Raw genomic sequence first — 19,096 nt, 5'->3', positions numbered from 1 at the left:
CTTATCACTAATGTACGTTGACGTATTTTTTGTTTTAAATTCAGAATTGTTTAATATTACTATAAATCATGAGAGTTATCTATCACCGGTGTACATTGACTTCCTGGTAAATGCATAGGATGTGACTTAAAGTTCCCCAGAATTGATTCCTGCTAGCAATGGTTGAATGATAATATACTGGATGATGAAACCTCCACAAAGCAAGAGGAGTGTAGGTTGGACAATGTACATGAATAGCTTACGGCATAAGTTACATATGGTTATTTAGTTAATTGAGACTCAAAGTAACTACCATAACAGAATTTTTTTATGAATAATCATGTACATGCATGTGCATTGTTGGCTAGAGTGTAGTTACCATGCATTGTATATAAGAAACTTCACACTCATTTTAATTGATTAAGTGATTCAATACATTTTCACTTCTTCTTTCTTGCATTTTCAAGCTTCATCCATGGAACTTTCATGGAGTTTTCTCCTTCTTAAATTGGTATCATGAGCCTCTCGATCTGAGAGTGCATCATTTCTACATTTCATGAATCCTCTTCATAATCAACCTAAAGAAATATTTTAATTAAGTCCTATTTGTAATTTTACACACTCTGAATTCATAATGACATTGTCTCACACATTTAGATACCGAAGTGACGGTTTATCGAATTAACATAGACACATTTGAGAGCCAACTAGGAATCTGAAACCCAATACAAAACTACTATTGTACCTACATTAATTAATTTTGTTAAAGCCAAATCGACAGTCTATGTTTGGTGCATAATCAAATATGTTAGTCCTTGATTCTATACTTCCCAATTGAAGATCTTCACAACAAAATGGTTGAAAAAAATGAAGTGAAGTAGCAAATATATAAAAGAAAGCAACTTGAATAAAATTAGAAACATTGTTGTGCAGGTTTGGAACTGGTTATTCTCTATGTAATGTAAACTTTAAAACATGAAACAAAGCAAACCCATAAATTCATTGGTTTGTCCAGATTTATAGTTTTCTTTGTTTCCATATTCCAATTAAAAAGAAATATTTACATACCCATTCTCACATAGTACACCCTTACTTACTAAAGAAAACTGATGCATATAAATAAACCAACCTGCAGTGTTTAAATTAAATAGTTCGGCGACTTATTGAACAACAACCTACTTCACTATCCAATATTCACTAGTTAATGGAAACTAGTTACATGAGAACAACTTACTATCGAAGTTCTCAAATTATGAATCATCAACCTATGATCCAAATCTCAAATTGCAAATTAGGAACAACAATGCATAACTAGTGTCAATTCCTAACTAATCATCCCAGCTTAAAATTGATTTCATATCATCAACAAATTATGTATCAAGTCTTCAAACAAAATACCTTTAAAAGAATGGAAGGTAACACATTATTAAGGGAAACAATGGAGGTAAGCATGTTACTAATATTAAGACAGCAATAAAATGTAAAATATTGCAAAAAGAGAACATAATGATGGAATAAGATAAAGATGGTGAAGTTCATGTACTAACTCTACTCTCAATCTTGTTTTGTCTTCATGCAGTTTAACTATTTTGCATATCAATACTCATGCTCCATGATTTCAAGAGTTCATAATACACACAATATGAATATCATCAATAAAATTATAAATGCAAATACTTCATAGTCATATTCTTGTTTGTTATCAAGAGTCGTCTAAAGCTTGCCCAGTGCCACTAGGGAGTGAAAGCAGAGACTCTCTATAGACAACCATTTGGGATCTTTTGAAGCAAAAGTTACTGTAAGAGTGACGCTCTAGTAACTGTCCTTTGTCATTAAACTTGACTAATCCACCACCACGAACTGTTCCAACTATATCGCCACAATTTGTAAAGCATAATGGCGAAAAATCCAGAGCAGGATGAAAAGAAAAATTAAGAGTCTTAGTCCAAGATGAATGCACTTTGTATTCTTGCATGACCCATATCTCAATTCTATAATTCTCCACATTATATGCACTAATAAGTCCTCCAAGTTCCGACAAATCAAAATTTATAGAAAAAGAGTTACGAACACTGAAAATAAATTCATCCGGCAGAGCTATCTCTGACATTCTGGTTTCCTTAAAATCAAAGGCAATAATAGCATACCTTGAAGTCTCGTAATTATAACAAAACCAATGAATAACCTCATTCAAGAGCAACCAGGCATTAGCAATAGTCCAATAAGGAAAATGAGAAGCAGACTGAATTTGCTTCCATTGATTAGCTCTAAGTGAGAAAATGGCTAAGTCAATAGAACTATCTGCAGGATCATTGGTGTGTTTAAAGGACCCCAAAACTATTAAGTAATCATCTATTGATGGGTCATATCCAAAGCCATACAAATTATCATTGGAGGCCATAGTTATAGGAGAGACAGAGACAGGTATGTGTTTGATAACACCGGTGGATGGATTCCATATGTAGAAGTCTTTGTCACATGTCAACAACAAAAAGCCTCTACAAGAGCCAACAATTTCACAAAAAGATCGGAGATGCAAAAATCGAAGGCTTAGCAAAGAAGAATAAGATGAATCATCGTTAAGTGATGCATCAAAATCTATAGATAGAGTTTTAAGAGGGAAACAATAATTTTTTAAGGAGACAAGTCTATGGGTAGGCTGTGAGGCAGCAAGTTGAAAATGTGAAGTACCGAAATCGGGATCAGAGATAAGGGATAGCCATGACTTGCAGACGCACTTGCAGCATAATACAGTCTTCACCGGCAACCTCAACAGGATTTCCGTTATGAGTTCCAACGGAAGATGCACACTCTTCTTCGCCATTTTGAAGAGGAAAATGCCAACAAACAATTGTGAAATCGTAGAATCAGAAATAAATTGGGAAAGTTTGGAAGAAGATGCAAAGAAATTATAGCTTACAATAAACCCTAGTTTGTAGTTAGGGTTTTCGTTCAATTTTGTGAACAGAAACAATCCCTAGCCAGGCTTGCGGTAACTAAGCCGACTAGCAAGGTAGTACAAACTACAAATGTACAATCTCCAACGCAAAGGTTTAGTGTATTTATTAGGTGTGTTTGTTTTAAATTATAAAATATTATATTTTTTTGGAATCATATTTTTAGGATTATTTATTTCTAGAAATAATATTTTTATTTATGTATTTGGTTAAAAATAAAAAAAAATTGGGAACATTTATATATTTTATTTAATTTTAAAACTTAAAAAAATAAAAATAAATATTAATGTGAATATTAGGATTTTTTTTAAATAACCAGTTATTAAAAAAATACGCAAATAACCATGTTTCAGAAGTATTTACGCAACTAACCAGGTTTCAGAAACGACCAGAACATATGCGCCAACTGAGATGGCACATCCATGCAAAATTATAGAGTAGTCGCCACTTCATATGGCGCATGGGTGAGGTGGCGCCATCTCATTTGACGCGTGCATGTTAAAAAGTAAAGCATGCGCCACTTCACTTGGCGCATACTTGTATTTTTTTTTTCTATATTAAGTATAAATGGAGAAAAATGATAATATTAATCTAAAGTTATGATTACATGTTCGTTGATTGACCGACGCACTTCCTTCGTATTTGGTCGTTGATTGACCCACACGTTCGAGCTCCGTCGTCATCGAATACACAACAACATTACCAGGAAACCTACACCCCCAACAACAAATCCAACACACTTCCACCACCCATGCACGTCGTCGATCTACTAGCAACCAACCACGCCACTATAAGGAACACCAAGACCAACAAATTCCATATACCCAAACTCAAAACCAATAATATATACCATACAACCAACAACGTCATGTGGGTCCATCCACCTCTTACCTAAGCCCCAACCTAGGCGAAGATCAACAATATTCTCCAACCAACCCAACTTACAGCAACCATCCATTCGCCGTACCACCCAACCCACTCAACACACCCAACTCACTCAATACACTCAACACACCCAACACACCCAACACTCATCTGATTACTATACCCCAGAAGACCAATTTCCATTTTACCAAAATTATTCAAACGACCAATGCTACCGACCAATGCTACCGACCCATGCATAACAGACCCCCCCACAATTCCGACCAAACTTTAAGAACATGGGTAATCGACTTTTCGAAAGCGGGAATTCTTCTATGATGCATACTGACCTCTTGGATTTTATGGATCCAGATTGCATTGATTTGCCAGGGCCCTCGACCCAACCACAATAGGAGGGGCCTAGACGGCGGAGTACTAGGAGAGGACGGAGACATGAAAACTAAAATGTATTATTTTTTCAACCATATAATCATAACTTTAAATTAATATTATCATTATTCTCAATTTATACTAAATATAAAAAAATACAAGTATGCGCCAAGTGAAGTCGCACATGCTTTACTTTTTAACATGTATGCGCCAAATGAGATGGTGTCACGTGTAAAAATAACACCAATGCGTCAGATGAAGTGGCGCATGCTCCTATTTTTTGCATGTATGTGCCATTTGAGTTGGCTTATGCGTTCTGGTCGTTTCTGAAACCTGGTTAATTGCGTAAATACTTCTGAAACATTGTTATTTGCATTTTTTTCAATAACTGGTTATTCAAAAAAAAATGAATATTAGTGGTAAGTTTTAGTTAGTTAACTTTATATTTATGGGAATGTTGAATTTCCACTCTTTATAGATGAGAATAAATATGAGAAAAATCATGTGTAAAATAATTCTTAGAAATAAAAAGTACCTACAAATAATTTTAAATTTTTCATATCATATTTTTGAAAATATATTTTCTATCCATGAAACAAGCACACCCTCAAATTTTCAAATTTAATTAAGTTTTATCTCCTACTTTAACTTATTTATAGAATTAATTTTTTAAATTTAAACTATTTTAATTCTCCTTTCACTTTTTTATATTGAAAATTATTTAAATTTATATTTTCTATTATAATTTTTTTTAAATAAAATCCAATAAAAATATATTGTTCATGTCATATTAATAATTTGAAAATTACAGTTAAATTTAATGGGATACATTGTTGTTATTGGTTGACAGTGCATCACTCATTTTCGCTGTAATAAGTGATTACTTTTCTCTAATTCATAAAAATAAGAAGGTCTTATAATCGAAGTTCTCGAATAACAACTGATTAATCTAGGATCCAAATCACAAATTGTAAAATAGAAATCCTCAGCTTAGGATCCACCACCTCAATAAATCAAATTGGGTGATCAAATATTAGCAAGAATGTATATACATACTAACAATTCATCACTAATTCATTTTGCCTTTTTCAAAAAAATAATTCATCACTAATAATTTATTATAAAAAAAAATATTTAGATTTGCCTTCAATACGGTACAATTGGCATAGGTTTTTTTTCATAAAGGAGCCTTAGCTACTAATCTTCATAGCCAGAATGGCATGAATCTTGAACAATGTCTTAAACACTTGTGTAATGCACCAAAGGTTTGAGTAAAACACACCATTTGATGAGATTTAGAAGCAACATAGGCTTGCAAGCAAAGATCTCAAGGTTTGGATTTGGTTTGGACATGAAATTGGACATGGCTTTGGACCTATAATTTAGCTCTACCATGGCCACTTCTCCTCATCGAAACTTGGTGCTCAAGCAAAAGAAATTCATGTTATTGGTACCATTGGAAAGATGAGATCACATAATACAAATTTGATATTAAGAATTTATTTTGAATCAACTTGGATCATAAAGAAAACTGGCCAACAAAATCCAATGTTGAAGCTGAAAAACACTTAGAAAAAATTTAAGTTTTTGACAATTCCACAACTTTGACATAGCACTTTGTCATAGCACTTTGTCATGATCCCGTGATTAAATGAGGAGTGCTTTTGAATTCAAAATTTTCACTATGGTGTAGTATGATATATGACCTTGAGATGCAACCCTTGTTTGCTCATTTTGGTTGCTTGAGGAAGAAGTTACAATCTTGAGAAGTTGGCTACTTGAATATGTAATTTGGTACTTAGAAAAAATTTCAATCTCTTCAATCTGGCCCTTTTTGCAAGTTACCTATATTTTCATGATTTCTCTTGATCAAATTCACTCATCAACCATATTTTCATGATATTTGTCATGAGAAGTCCATATTTGACAAAAAAATCTTAAAAGTCAAACTTTGACGTTGAGCAGTTGACTTTTCATCTAATGAATTTCAAATTTTCCAAATTCAATGAAACATTAGGATCATGATACAATCTTCATCATATTGAGATATCTTAAGGATCATAGAATGATATTATTGATGATCTCTTGAATGATGTGTAAGAACAAGATTGATTATGCATCTGGTTTTAAGTTTTGATGATAACTTTACATGTTATCTTAAAGAACAATTGTGTACTCTAATGGTTTTTGTCTAGTGTGTAGCTTTTGCTAAACAGGTTCTGACTCTGGTATGAAAGCGTGTGACATCATCAAATTCTGAACTCAACACTCTAGAAGAATACTTACCTATGTTATAAAGGAAGTCAACATTTTGGAATGCTACTTCTGCAACGGTTCTAAGCAGTGTCAGTACAAGAGCTTTTAATCGTGAATTTTGGAAGGAAGCTTTGGAGTCCTTCTAAAGATTTGTTTTTGTTATCCCATATTCTGAAAATGCTGAAGATAAAGGTTCTGCTAAAAAATTTCTGAAGATATGAAGACATCTCTTATAAAGACCAAATGCTGAAGACTCTGAAGACAAGGTTCTGCTGAACAAGTTTTGAAGATTCAAATACTTAGGCTCTGAAGACACAAGTTATGATGCTTTTACAACATGCTTCAATCGACATATAATCATAATTCTTTAAATACTTAGAAGATCAAAAACAACTTGCGTGTGATGGTGAGCATAAACGTACTAACGTAAACTGTGACCTCTAGTATTATAGGGTGATGTAAGGACAATTCTAGTTGTACTTGTTATCTACCATTCCCACCATGACCATTGGATACTTTATAGATGTACTTTATATTACTTATTCTACCCTCTAACCAATCTATCCTTGTCTATAAAGGAAGACATTGGAAGAATTTGAATGCAACAAATCAGTTTTACAAAACTATACCAAAGTGCTGCAAAAACTCTGTTAGAGAAAATCTTTGTATGATTTTATATTAATAGCTAGGAGCTTTTGTTCGTATATTGATTTCAATGCTTTTGGGTTGTTGTACTTAAACATCGTGTAATCTGCTTATTCGAAGCATTTTGGTATACACATCTTTGTAATCAATGGTAGTTGATAGATACCTTAAGGGAGTAAGTGATAGTCAGAATTCTCAAGACTTTGGCTGCGGTCATTGTGGTTTCAGGATAATGATCAATTGAACTTGTTGGGGGTTGTCAACAAGGTAGATCAAACTTATTATGGTTAATTCCTTAGGGGACTAGTATTAGTTAGAATTCTCAAGAAGATATTGGTTGTGGTTATTATGGTTGTCTGTAATCGGTTTGGTTATAATGGATTAAGTCCTTATTGAGAAGGAAAAATCACCTTGGCAGGATGGACTGGAGTAACTTCGTTAATAGTGAACCAGGATAAAAGTGAAGGTGTGAGAAACACAAGAAATGGGGGTTTGAATTGGGTTGCATCAAATATAATATTTTCGCAACTCAAAACACAAGGTTAACAAGTGAATAAAAATATATGAACACAATAATTTTTATCTCGGTTCACTGTTAAAGAAGTTACTCTGGTCCACCCGCCAAGGTGATTTTGCCTTCTCAATAAGGACTGAATTCACTATAACCAAATTGATTACAGACAAGCACACTGACCATAGCCAATACCTTCTTGAGACTCCTTACTAGCACATAATCTCTCAAGGAAACAACCACAATAAGCTTATGATCAACCTTGCAGACAACCCCAACAAGTTCAGCTGATCCTTATCGTAAAAGCACTATGACTGCAACCAAAGTCTTCTCATGGCTTCTAACTAGCACCTAGTCCCCCAAGGAAACAATCAACCAAGTTGATTATAAGTGTGTATTACAAAGATGCTTCTAATAAGAAGATTACACAATGTATAAGTACAACAACACAAAAGCGTTGAAAGCAAGATATTGAAAAAAGCTCCTTGCTAAAAATACAAAACTATACAAAGATTTTCTCTAAAAGTGTTTTTGCAGCACTTTGGTGTAGTTTTGTAGAACTATTTCGTTGATTTCAAATTCTTCCAATGACTTCCTTTATAGAGTAGGACAGAGTCGCTAGAGGGTAGAATAGGAAATACAAAGTACAGCTGTAAAGTCCTCAACGGTCATGGTGGAAATGGCAGATAACAAGCACATGTTCGACTGTCCTTACGCCATCTTATAAGAGTAGAGGTCAAAATTTAGGTTAGTACTTTTATGCTCACCATCACACGCAAGTCGTTATTTATCTTCTAAGTCTTTAGAGGCTTTTGATTGTATGTTGATTAAAGCATATTGTAGATGATCAGAACTTGAATCTTCAGTACCTAAGTCTTTGAGTCTTCAGAGCTTGTTCAGCAGAACCTCGTCTTTAGAGTCTTCAACAGTTGGTCTTCAGAAGCAACGTCTTCAGATCTTTAGAACTTGTTCACCAGAACCTCGTCTTCAGCATCTTCAGAACATGGGACACAAAAGTAAAGCTTTAGAAGGCCTCCAAAGCTTCCTTACAAAGTCACGATCAAAAGCTCTTGTACTAACGTTCCTTGAAACTGTTGCACAAGTAGCTTTCCAGAATCTTGACTTCCATTATAACACAGCACTAGTATTCTTCCAGAGTGTTTAGTTCAGAACCTAATGATGTCACACACCTTATTATCAGAGTCAGAACCTGTAAGGCAACAACCACATAATAGAAATAAAATTGTTAGTGTATACTATTGTTCTTTAAGATAACATGTAAAGTTATCTTAAAAATCAAAGGCCAGATGCAGAACCAATCTTATTCTTACAAAAAATAGTTGTGTTCATCTATATTTATTCACTTGTTAACCGTGTGTTTCAGTTGCAAAAAGTTTATATTCAATGCAACCCAATTCCAACCCCCCATTTCTTGTGTTTCTCGCACCTTCATGATGCACATTGGAGCTCAACCCACAAACTCTATTTCCTGTTTTTTTATGAATGCCAAAACCCTAGCTGACTTCAATCATCTAATGAACCAATGATGAAACCCTAATGATGAGATTTTGATGAAGATGATGATCTCTTAAAAATGGGAAAACCCAAATCACAAGAAATATGTGATTCAAACTCCTTTATGATCATGACAATGAACCACTTGAACGTCAACTTGTGCGTGATAACCAGATGAATAAAATGTTATGCGTGTCTATGAATTCAAATAACTTAATGATTTGATGCATATGATGTGGGATCTTAGGTCAAAAAATCAGGGTATGACACCATCTGAACTTTAGGTCACTCAATCAGCTGATTAGTCAAGAGGTGGTAAATGGCATACCAAGTCTTGTGATGTCCGACAAACTTTATGAAGGTTGCTTAGTCATAAAGCAATCCAGAAACTTTTTCATTTTGACTATGCCAATGCGATCATCCTTCATACTCGGAGTTGTACATGCAAATGTATGTGGACCGTTCAAAGAGCAAACCATTGGTGGAAGCATGTATTTTGTTTCATTTGTTGATGAGTTTAGTCGAAAGCTCTGGATCTATGCGATCAAGAAAAATGACAAAGTATTCAAAATGTTTAAGAGATTTAAGATACTTGTCGAAAACCAGAGCGAGAAGAAGATCAAAGTTCTGCAAACAGATGGAGGTAGTGAATACACATCCAAGATGCTTGAAGAATTCTGTGCAGAACATGGTGTCGATCATGAGGTAACTGCTCCATATACGCCACAACATAATGGAATTGCAAAAAGAAGAAACATAACCATATTGGATATGGCGAGATGCATGTTGACGCATAATTTTTTTTCAAAATCCTTACGGGGTGAAGTTGTTTCCACTGCTGTTTATATTCTGAATAGGTGCCCTACTAATAAATTGAAGAATAAGGTTCCCGAAAAAGTGTGGAGTGGAAAACGACCATCAGTGAGTCATCTGAAGGTGTTTGTCTCTATTTGTTACAAGCATCATAAAACTGGAGCATATAGGTTATTCAGTCCAATTAATGAGAAGATCATGCTGAGTCGAGATATTGTTATTGATGAAAATTTTGTCCGGGATTGGAATTCTGGTAATGCAATTAACAAGCCATTGGTGAGCTATGGCTTTGACGAATAAACTGATCAAGTCGAAGTAGAAGAAATTGTTGATATTCCAGTCGAAGCAGTTGCTGACATTCCCGACACAATCGAAGTCGAATAGGGTGTGGCTGGTACAAGCCAAAAATCTCAAAGAATTAGAGTTCGTCCAACAAGACTTCAAGACTATGAAGTGACTAGCGATGCCGAAGTCACACCAAATGGAGATATAGTTCATTTTGCTTTACTTTCAGGTGCTAAACCAATCAACTATAACGCGACTTTAGAGAATAAACAATGGAAGTCTGCTATGGTCAAAGAGTTACAGACAATTGAAAGAAACAACACATGAGAGTTAGTCGAATTGCCAGAACACACAAAAGCTATCAAAGTGAAGTGGGTGTTCAAGTTGAAGCACAATGCTGATGGATCAATAGCAAGACATAAGGCAAGATTAGTAGCTCGAAGATTTCTTCAGAGAGCATGACTCGACTACTCTAAAGTATTTGCACCTGTCACAAGATTGGAGACTGGCATATTGGTTGTCACCTTTAAGGGTGTCTGCGGTGCGGTTTGGGCGGTTTTTACGTAAAAAATATTTGAACCGCAAGAGAAAAAAGTGTGCGGTTCAGTTGGCTTTTAGAATTAAACCAAACCAAACCAATGCGGTTTGGGTTGGTTCGGTTTTTAAAAAAAATTATTGAGCCATACATACACATATAGATGACGACATAGCTTTGTATTTAATCATTTATGCATTTTCAAATAACAACAAAACTCGTCATATTTGGACAAAAACTTCTCATTTAATATACAAAAATAAGATTAGATAAAAGTGGAATAAAAAACATAAAATAGTAGCATAAAATAATATCAAAAACATTATATTGAAATAGAAAAAAAGAGGAGTGAAAGATTATAAAAGATGAAAATAAAAAAACAAAAGAGAGGAGAGATTAGAGAATAAGAGGAGCATTAAAAATATAATTGGAAGAGAGAACATTAGAATAAAAATAATAAGATGAAAAAGAAAGAACTTAAGAGATGAGATACTAGAGAAGAAAAGGTGATATGTACTTGAAAAAGAAAATGAGAAAAAGGCACGATATCTCTAGGTGAGATTTGAGAAGACTTAGACTAGAACCTTTTGTGTGAGGAAGGGAAAATCATTCGTAATCGTAAGGCTAAGACATAATAGGTTTGAGTTTGTGTTGGTTGTGGGTTAAGTGAATGTTGGTTAAAACGTAATGCAGTTTGATTTGGTTTGTAAATTGCAAACCGCAAACCTAACTGAACCGCGCAGTTTTGTTACAAAATGGCCCAAACACATCCGAAACTAATGCGGTTTTTTGCAGTTTTAGTTTGGTTCGGTTCACTTTTTTGGTTTTATATTGGGCTGGTTTGGTTTTGAACACCCCTAGTCACCTTGACATGCAAGCAAGGTTGGTAGACATTTCACTTAGATATGAAATCAACATTTTTGAATGGAACCTTAGAAGAAGAGGTCTATGTCACACAATCTCAAGGGTTTGTGACTCAAGAAGAAGCCGTAAGGTGTATAAGTTACACAAAGCGCTTTATGGCCTCTAGCAGGCACCTAGGGCATGAAATAAGAAGATCGACTCATACTTGGTCAAATTGGGATTTGTCAAATGCAAATCTAAGTATGGTGTCTATGTTCATGTTGTAGAACAAGATATAACAATCATCTGCTTATATGTCGATGACTTGCTAGTAACTGAAAATAGCTTTGAGAACCTGTCGAAGTTCAAAGAGCTGGTGAAGAGGTAATTTGAAATGTCAGATATGGGAAACTTTTCGTATTTTCTAGGCATGGAATTTCAAATGTCAAAGCAACATATGGTGCTACATTAAAGGAAGTATGTCAAAGAGATACTCAAGAGATTTAGGATGGAAGACTCGAATCTTGCATCTTCGTCTTTCAAACCAAATTTGAAATTGGAGAAGTATGCAGAGGAAAACAAAGTCGATGTAACTTTGTTTAAATAAATTGTTGGATCTCTGAGGTATGTATGCAACAGTCTACCTAATATAGGTTTCGCGGTTGGATTAATGAGTACATATTTGTGTGAACCAATGGTGTCACATATGAAGGCTGCAAGAAGAATCTTGAGATACTTAAAAGGATTGATAAACTATGGAATTTTATTTCGACGAGATTCTGGAAGCAAAGAAGTTGTGGTTACTTGTTATTCAGACGCTGATTAGTGTGGAGATAAGGAAGATCGAAGAAGCACAACTAGCTATTTCTTTCAAGTTTTTAGTGCCCCAATCTCATGGTGCTTGAGAAAGCAACCTGTGGTGGTATTGTCAATGTGTGAGACTGAATATATAGCAGGATCTTATGGTGCGTGCCAAACAATTTAGATTAGATATGTGCTTGAAGAGATCGAGGTCTAAGTGAAGAAACTTATGGTGCTGCAGATCGACAACAAGTCAAATATTAATGTTGCAAAGAATCCAGTTCTGCATGGAAGGAGTAAGCATATTGAAGCTAAATTTCACTTCTTAAGGAAAAAAGATAAATCAAGGTGAACTTGAAGTAAGAAATTGTTCAAGTGAAGCACAATTGGCCGATATTTTCACCAAAGGATTGAAGATCGACAAATTCCTGAATTTGAGAAAGAAATTAGGAATAGTTTAGATCGACTATGATTAGCTTATGTTCGACAACTTGGATTATACGGGGTATGTTGAGATATTAGATATAATCCAAGTTGAGTAATTCAAGCCCAAACCCAATTAGGATTTGTTAGCCTACATACGGTACAAGTTAATTTTATATAAACAAACATACTTTGTAATTCATTTTGTACAATTCAATAATATCAATCCTTATTTTCCTTATTCTTTATATCATTCTCTCCTCACTAAAAGTGTCTCATGCACTAACTAATTTAACCCTAATTTTTCACAATAAATTACACCAACCACTCTAACACATATTCACACACGCAACCAACACTTTAACCAAACAACAACTTTCAAACACCCCAACATCAATTTTCTTTTTTTTCAACACAAGAGTTCACCCCAAAAACCAAAATTTTACTACCTTTCAATTGAAACATTAACTTAACATACAAGTTACAACACAACCACACTACCAATTCACATCAACAGACAACAAAGTAAATTTTAACAGAGACATATATAAGAACTTCATCAACAACATAAAAAAGCCATGACATACTAAATGCTACAGATGAAGTAAAGAGTTATTCCCAACCACCCCAAAATACACACAACTAACAATTAACTCGTAAAAGTGATCGTTAACTCATCGATGTGGAACAAGTCTACTAGAACCCGACCAATGATAACTTTAATTATTTCCTTTTTTTATTTTATGATCAAGTTTTATTAATTTAGTTGTAATCATTGTTTTGTTTAGTATATATTAATTTTTCTTTTCAACATAAAACAAACAAATACTTTTTTTTTTATATAAAATACTCAATTTCATGATATTGATTTAATGATATTATATATGAGCAACAATAATTTTGTACGAATCTATTATTTTTTGTGTTAGTATCCTTAACAAAAAGAAGCTTTTACAACGCTTAGTTGTCGTACTTATTGACTCAATCTCATTCTCATATAAACAAAACTTGAAATGGTATATCTATCCAAAAGATTCCAACTTAGAAGCTGACACAAACACAGTTCTACAAGTGTTGTTTATTAATCCCTTAACTTATCTCTTCCCCAATTGGATGTTACTTTTGTAACACCAATTTTGTGTGTTATCTAATTTTTCTATGGCTTCTCATCTTACTCTTCTTCATGCTCCTCCTTTTTCAGTTCCCACAAAAAACCTTCATTCCAAATATACTACCATAAAAGCACTCAAACCCACCACCAACTTTCCTCCTTCTTCTTCTTCTTTCCTTCAACGTTCTTCATTAACAACACAAAGAGGATCTTGTTCATCACTGATTGCATGTTCCTCTTTAAATGGTAGAGGGCCAAATGATTCAGTTGATGATGGTGTTAAGAGCGTGGAGCAACTTGTTGAAGAGAAACAACGAGCTGAATTGTCTGCTAGAATTGCATCAGGAGAGTTCACTGTCAAACAGGAATCTGGGTATGTATCAAAAACCTTAAAGTTTTCAAATTTTGATTCTATTCTTGATTCTTTGTCTTAATTCTATGATGGGTTGGTGTTAATATCATCATTATTTAAAGTATAAATTTGATTTGGGGATAGTTCCAAAGTGATTTTTGTTTGCTTTTTTGTTGTGGGGTTGATATAGTTTGCCTTCTGTATTAAAGAAGAGCTTGTCAAATTTGGGAGTGCCCAATGAGATTCTGGAGTTTTTATTTGGCTTGTATCCCAAAATTCCGGAGGCGAAAGGGTCGATTAAAGCCATTCGAAGTGAGGCTTTCTTCATTCCCTTGTATGAACTTTTCATCACATATGGTGGGATTTTCAGGCTTAATTTTGGTCCAAAGGTTAGTTAACTCTTTTTTCCAGCTGAATTTTAGTTCATTTTCTCGTTGAAAATAATGTCTTGTATGAGGATTTTGAGATTCGAAACTTGAGAAAACATGAGAGAAAAAATGGAGAGGATCTGTTCCCCTTATATCGGATAGTTGATGAGGGTTTGACTCACATGCTTGATCTTCTATCCATGACAATTGAATAACTTAGGTTTGTTACGATCAAAGGGTCCCTCATTAGTAGGTGCTTTGTAATCACCTATGAAAGTAGAAGTAGTTGAATGTGTTGGTGCACCATAGGTAATCATTTTGATTATTTGCCATGGCACTGAGATGGGGAGAGACTCCTCTCACCTTATTATGTCGATAGTAAAAGTTGCATTAAATGGGATAATTGACTTTCTTTATTGGATATTTTGCAGTCCTTTCTGATAGTATCGGATCCGGCTATTGCAAAACACATATTGAAAGACAACGCAAAGGCTTATTCTAAGGTAATCAAATCAACATTAAACAATGATTTACACTATACAATTGCTTTTATGCTCTGGCACTTCTTCCTTATATTGTTTGTTACTTCTCCACGTGCAGGGTATCTTGGCTGAGATTCTTGATTTTGTAATGGGGAAAGGACTTATCCCAGCTGATGGAGAAATATGGCGAGTTAGACGGCGTGCTATAGTTCCAGCATTGCATCTGAAGGTTTTCTAATGCTCTTTCTTAGACTGATTTACTTATAGTCACTGTTGAATCATATCCAATATATATTTCTTGGCTGCTATTGTCATGAATCAAAGAGTTCCTTTCTGAGGTTGGAAAAATTATTACAAAGCTGTTTATGACATTTGGATCTATTCATTTTATGGTGTTTGGAAATGCTTGCAACTACTTCACTTTTTTTTTTCTGAAATCACTTTTAAAACTTCTCTATTTTGCTCTTGATTTTTGTTTCTTGATTGTGATTTTAGTTTGTAGCAGCTATGATTGGCCTTTTTGGACAAGCTACAGATAGGCTTTGCCAGAAGCTAGATACTGCTGCATCAGATGGAGAAGATGTTGAGATGGAGTCACTTTTCTCTCGATTGACGCTGGACGTCATTGGCAAAGCAGTGTTCAATTATGATTTTGATAGTTTATCAAATGATACTGGTATAATTGAGGTAAACATTTTGGAATATTCCCGTACCCAGGCATACACCCTTTAGTCACTATTATAAGCAAAGATTCCATTTTCAGGTTCAGTGAATAGTTTATTTATCGGTCTCGATATAGATCAGACAGATTAATTACTCAATTAACCTGAAAAGAGAATATTCGCTTATAATAGTGACCAGAGTAGTATATTGATATGGAGGCAATTGCCCCCATCAGCAGCCAACTTCTTTCGGCTCCATTTTTTACCTTAATAGAAATTAAAGGATCCGCCGCTTCTTACCTTTCTATCCTTTTTTGGTTGTTGCTCTGGTTTACAATTTATTTTGCTTATTCTGAGTGAAGTTACCATGTACAAGTTTCAAATTGTTGCACTTTACCTAATTAGTCAGGCTGTTTATACCGTACTGAGAGAAGCAGAAGATCGAAGCGTTTCTCCTATTCCCGTCTGGGATATCCCAATATGGAAAGACATATCCCCACGTCAAAGGAAGGTTGCTGCATCTCTCAAGCTTGTCAATGATACACTTAACAATCTCATCGCAATATGCAAGGTAATTTTGTCATTTCATCGACACAAACGCCAAGCTTATGTTCTCAAAATAGATTCAAGTAAGATACGTATGTAATGTGCAATTATCGTTTACAGAGAATGGTGGATGAAGAAGAGCTACAGTTTCACGAAGAGTACATGAATGAACAAGATCCAAGTATTCTTCACTTCTTGTTGGCGTCCGGAGATGATGTATGTTAGCTGCTTTTCAAATTATTTTAATTAATAGAGAAACTTGATGTAAGTGCAAACTATGAAAGTAACGACTCCTTGTAGTTTTCAAGTAAACAACTTCGCGACGACTTAATGACAATGCTCATTGCTGGACATGAAACATCGGCCGCTGTTTTAACTTGGACCTTTTATCTTCTTTCAAAGGTAATAAATTTGTGGCTAAGATTAAATTAAAATAAATGTGTTTATTTATATCTATATCTATACACATGTGTGCTTGTGTGTGCCTGCCGTAAAGCTAGACCAAAAAATGCACACACTTATTTCTTTGTTGTCAAATATGAAAAATAATATTTTTTTTCTTGTTTTATATTGGCTGCAGGAGCCTAGTGTCGTGTCAAAGCTCCAAGAAGAGGTTTAATGAGATCCTTAGCTTTCGCATTATTATCAAAGTATCCTATTAGATTTCTTGATCGCAAGAATAGGATAATATATACATTTTCACAGGTTGACTCGGTGCTTGGTGATCGATTTCCAACTATTGAAGACATGAAGAAACTCAAATATACAACTCGAGTGATTAACGAGGTACAAAGATGACATATCTCCCATCATGTGTTAAAGTGATTATTTATAGCAAGCAAGAGATGAACTTTTCTTCATATACTCAATTTTCAGTCATTGAGGCTTTATCCACAACCACCCGTGTTGATTCGTCGCTCTCTTGAAAATGACGTACTTGGAGAATATCCTATAAAAAGGTAAAACTATCATCTTGTTTAGCTGGTTAAGAACAGTTTCGTCGAAGTTTCTTGTCTTGTATAACTGCATTAACTTTTATTCCCACACAATATGTGATATAATACATTTTTTCCCTCAACATGCAATATTCTGAGTCTTTCTTTCTTAAATACGGTGAATTTAAATTTCACGTTAATTATTTGCAGAGGAGAAGATATCTTTATATCTGTCTGGAACCTGCATCGCAGTCCAACCCTGTGGGATGGTGCCGATAAATTTGAACCGGAAAGATGGCCGTTAGATGGACCTAACCCTAACGAGACGAATCAAAACTTCAAGTATATTACCTCTATCTTATCAACTTGCATTGCATGATTTATAATAAACAAGCAAATAATTAATATGTTATTCTTTCTATCAGATATCTTCCATTTGGTGGAGGACCGCGAAAATGTATAGGGGATATGTTTGCTTCATACGAGGTACGCACTTATACTTAAGACTTGTTGAGGGCAAATATTGTACACATACTAACGTAACAATAATTGTTCGTATGCTTTTATGATACTTATCGTAAAGACTATAGTAGCCCTTGCAATGCTTGTTCGACGGTTCAACTTTCAAATGGCGATTGGAGCTCCACCGGTAAGTTTGTTTGTTACTTTATTGCGATATTTTAGTAATACTCGGTTTTGGTCCCTATTGACTCAACTCATTGTCTGTTTATAGGTTGTGATGACTACTGGAGCCACAATTCATACAACACAAGGATTGAATATGACTGTAACTCGCAGAATAAAACCTCCTATTGTGCCCTCGTTACAGATGTCGACATTGGAAGTGGATCCGTCCAAGAACATTTCTGATCAAGAGGAAATAAGTCAGAAAGGCCAAGTTTTTCAGGCTCAAAAGTCCTGATTTCTGGAAATGGATTCATATAACATAAAATGAATTGATTATTTGTTAGTTCCTTTTTCAAAAGGAAGAGAGCAAAACTTCAAATCCTTCACAATTCATAGTAAATAGAGTACAAGTCACAGGTCATTTCTTATTGAAAAAGCTTCTAAAGAAATATAGTATTTAAGTCAATATAGATTATCATCTATGTAGGGTCAGCAATACTATGAATGTGGATCAAAGTTACAAGTTTTATTCTATATATGCATTTTTTGTTATTTTGTGTTTATCTTTTTGTTCCCAAAATGAAGGATCGATCGAGGCTTGCAATTACATGAACTAACTTTTATTGTTAAAATGAATTATCAACAAAGAAAGCAGTTTAAGATGTTAAATAAGGTAATCAGGTTCTCTTATATTTCATGTGTTTTTCTATACAACTATGTCCAAAACCCGTGCGTTGCAGGTAGGATTGTTCAAATAAACTGTGAATCGAACTGAAGTTAAACTAATTGAACCGTTATGTTTGGTTAGTGAACCATACTATATTGTACAAACAGTTCTAGAACAGTTCTAGAACTGAACCATATAGTAAACTGAACTGAATCTAAATTGAAAATATTAAAATACTAAAAACGAGTTTTAAATTGAAAATATTAAAATACTAAAAACGAGTTTTAAATTGAAAATATTAAAATACTAAAAACGAGTTTTAAATTGAAAATATTAAAATACTAAAAACAAGTTTTTAATTTTTTTTTATAAAAAGGAAAATAGTTTCACGGTTCGGTTTGGAAAAAAATTGTCTACTAACAGTTCAGTACGGTTCGAAATTTCAAAACGGTATACCAAACCAATAATTTTGGTTCGATTTGGTTCTGAATAAATTGAAACGGTTCGGTTCAATTTAAATAAACTTTTA

General features: G+C 34.2%; 2 protein-coding genes across 2 annotated transcripts; one reads left to right on the top strand and one right to left on the bottom strand.

Moving 5' to 3' along the window:
• Nucleotides 1-480: 480 nt before the first annotated feature.
• LOC131612158 (F-box/kelch-repeat protein At3g06240-like) lies at nucleotides 481-3,003 on the bottom strand. Its single transcript, XM_058883970.1, has one exon. The coding sequence runs from the start codon at nucleotides 2,801-2,803 to the stop codon at nucleotides 1,682-1,684; it is 1,122 nt and encodes a 373-aa protein (XP_058739953.1). The 5' UTR covers nucleotides 2,804-3,003; the 3' UTR covers nucleotides 481-1,681.
• A 10,788-nt stretch (nucleotides 3,004-13,791) lies between these two features.
• Nucleotides 13,792-18,461, top strand: LOC131609671 (protein LUTEIN DEFICIENT 5, chloroplastic-like). The gene is made up of 15 exons (XM_058881449.1): nucleotides 13,792-14,301; nucleotides 14,471-14,669; nucleotides 15,080-15,151; nucleotides 15,249-15,359; nucleotides 15,626-15,817; nucleotides 16,202-16,363; nucleotides 16,459-16,554; nucleotides 16,639-16,740; nucleotides 16,919-16,951; nucleotides 17,044-17,124; nucleotides 17,215-17,297; nucleotides 17,484-17,615; nucleotides 17,699-17,759; nucleotides 17,857-17,922; nucleotides 18,007-18,461. Exons 1-15 carry the CDS (start codon nucleotides 13,976-13,978, stop codon nucleotides 18,193-18,195), a joined length of 1,905 nt encoding a protein of 634 aa, XP_058737432.1. The 5' UTR covers nucleotides 13,792-13,975; the 3' UTR covers nucleotides 18,196-18,461.
• Nucleotides 18,462-19,096: the final 635 nt, after the last annotated feature.

This window comes from Vicia villosa, linkage group LG6 (assembly GCF_029867415.1).
Source record: "Vicia villosa cultivar HV-30 ecotype Madison, WI linkage group LG6, Vvil1.0, whole genome shotgun sequence".
NCBI lineage: Eukaryota > Viridiplantae > Streptophyta > Magnoliopsida > Fabales > Fabaceae > Vicia > Vicia villosa.
The sequence above is the reverse complement of the archived record's forward strand: the minus strand, read 5'-3'. Positions and strand labels throughout refer to the sequence as shown.

What these genes read in the sequence shown, in the direction of transcription:
- LOC131609671 (XM_058881449.1), top strand. Translation starts at nt 13,976, where the DNA reads ATGGCTTCTCATCTTACTCTTCTTCATGCTCCTCCTTTTTCAGTTCCC. An exon ending in ACTGTCAAACAGGAATCTGG is followed by an intron (nt 14,302 to 14,470) that starts GTATGTATCAAA and finishes GGGTTGATATAG; the next exon opens with TTTGCCTTCTGTATTAAAGA. An exon ending in TGTCAAAGCTCCAAGAAGAG is followed by an intron (nt 16,952 to 17,043) that starts GTTTAATGAGAT and finishes ACATTTTCACAG; the next exon opens with GTTGACTCGGTGCTTGGTGA.
- LOC131612158 (XM_058883970.1), bottom strand. Translation starts at nt 2,803, where the DNA reads ATGGCGAAGAAGAGTGTGCATCTTCCGTTGGAACTCATAACGGAAATC.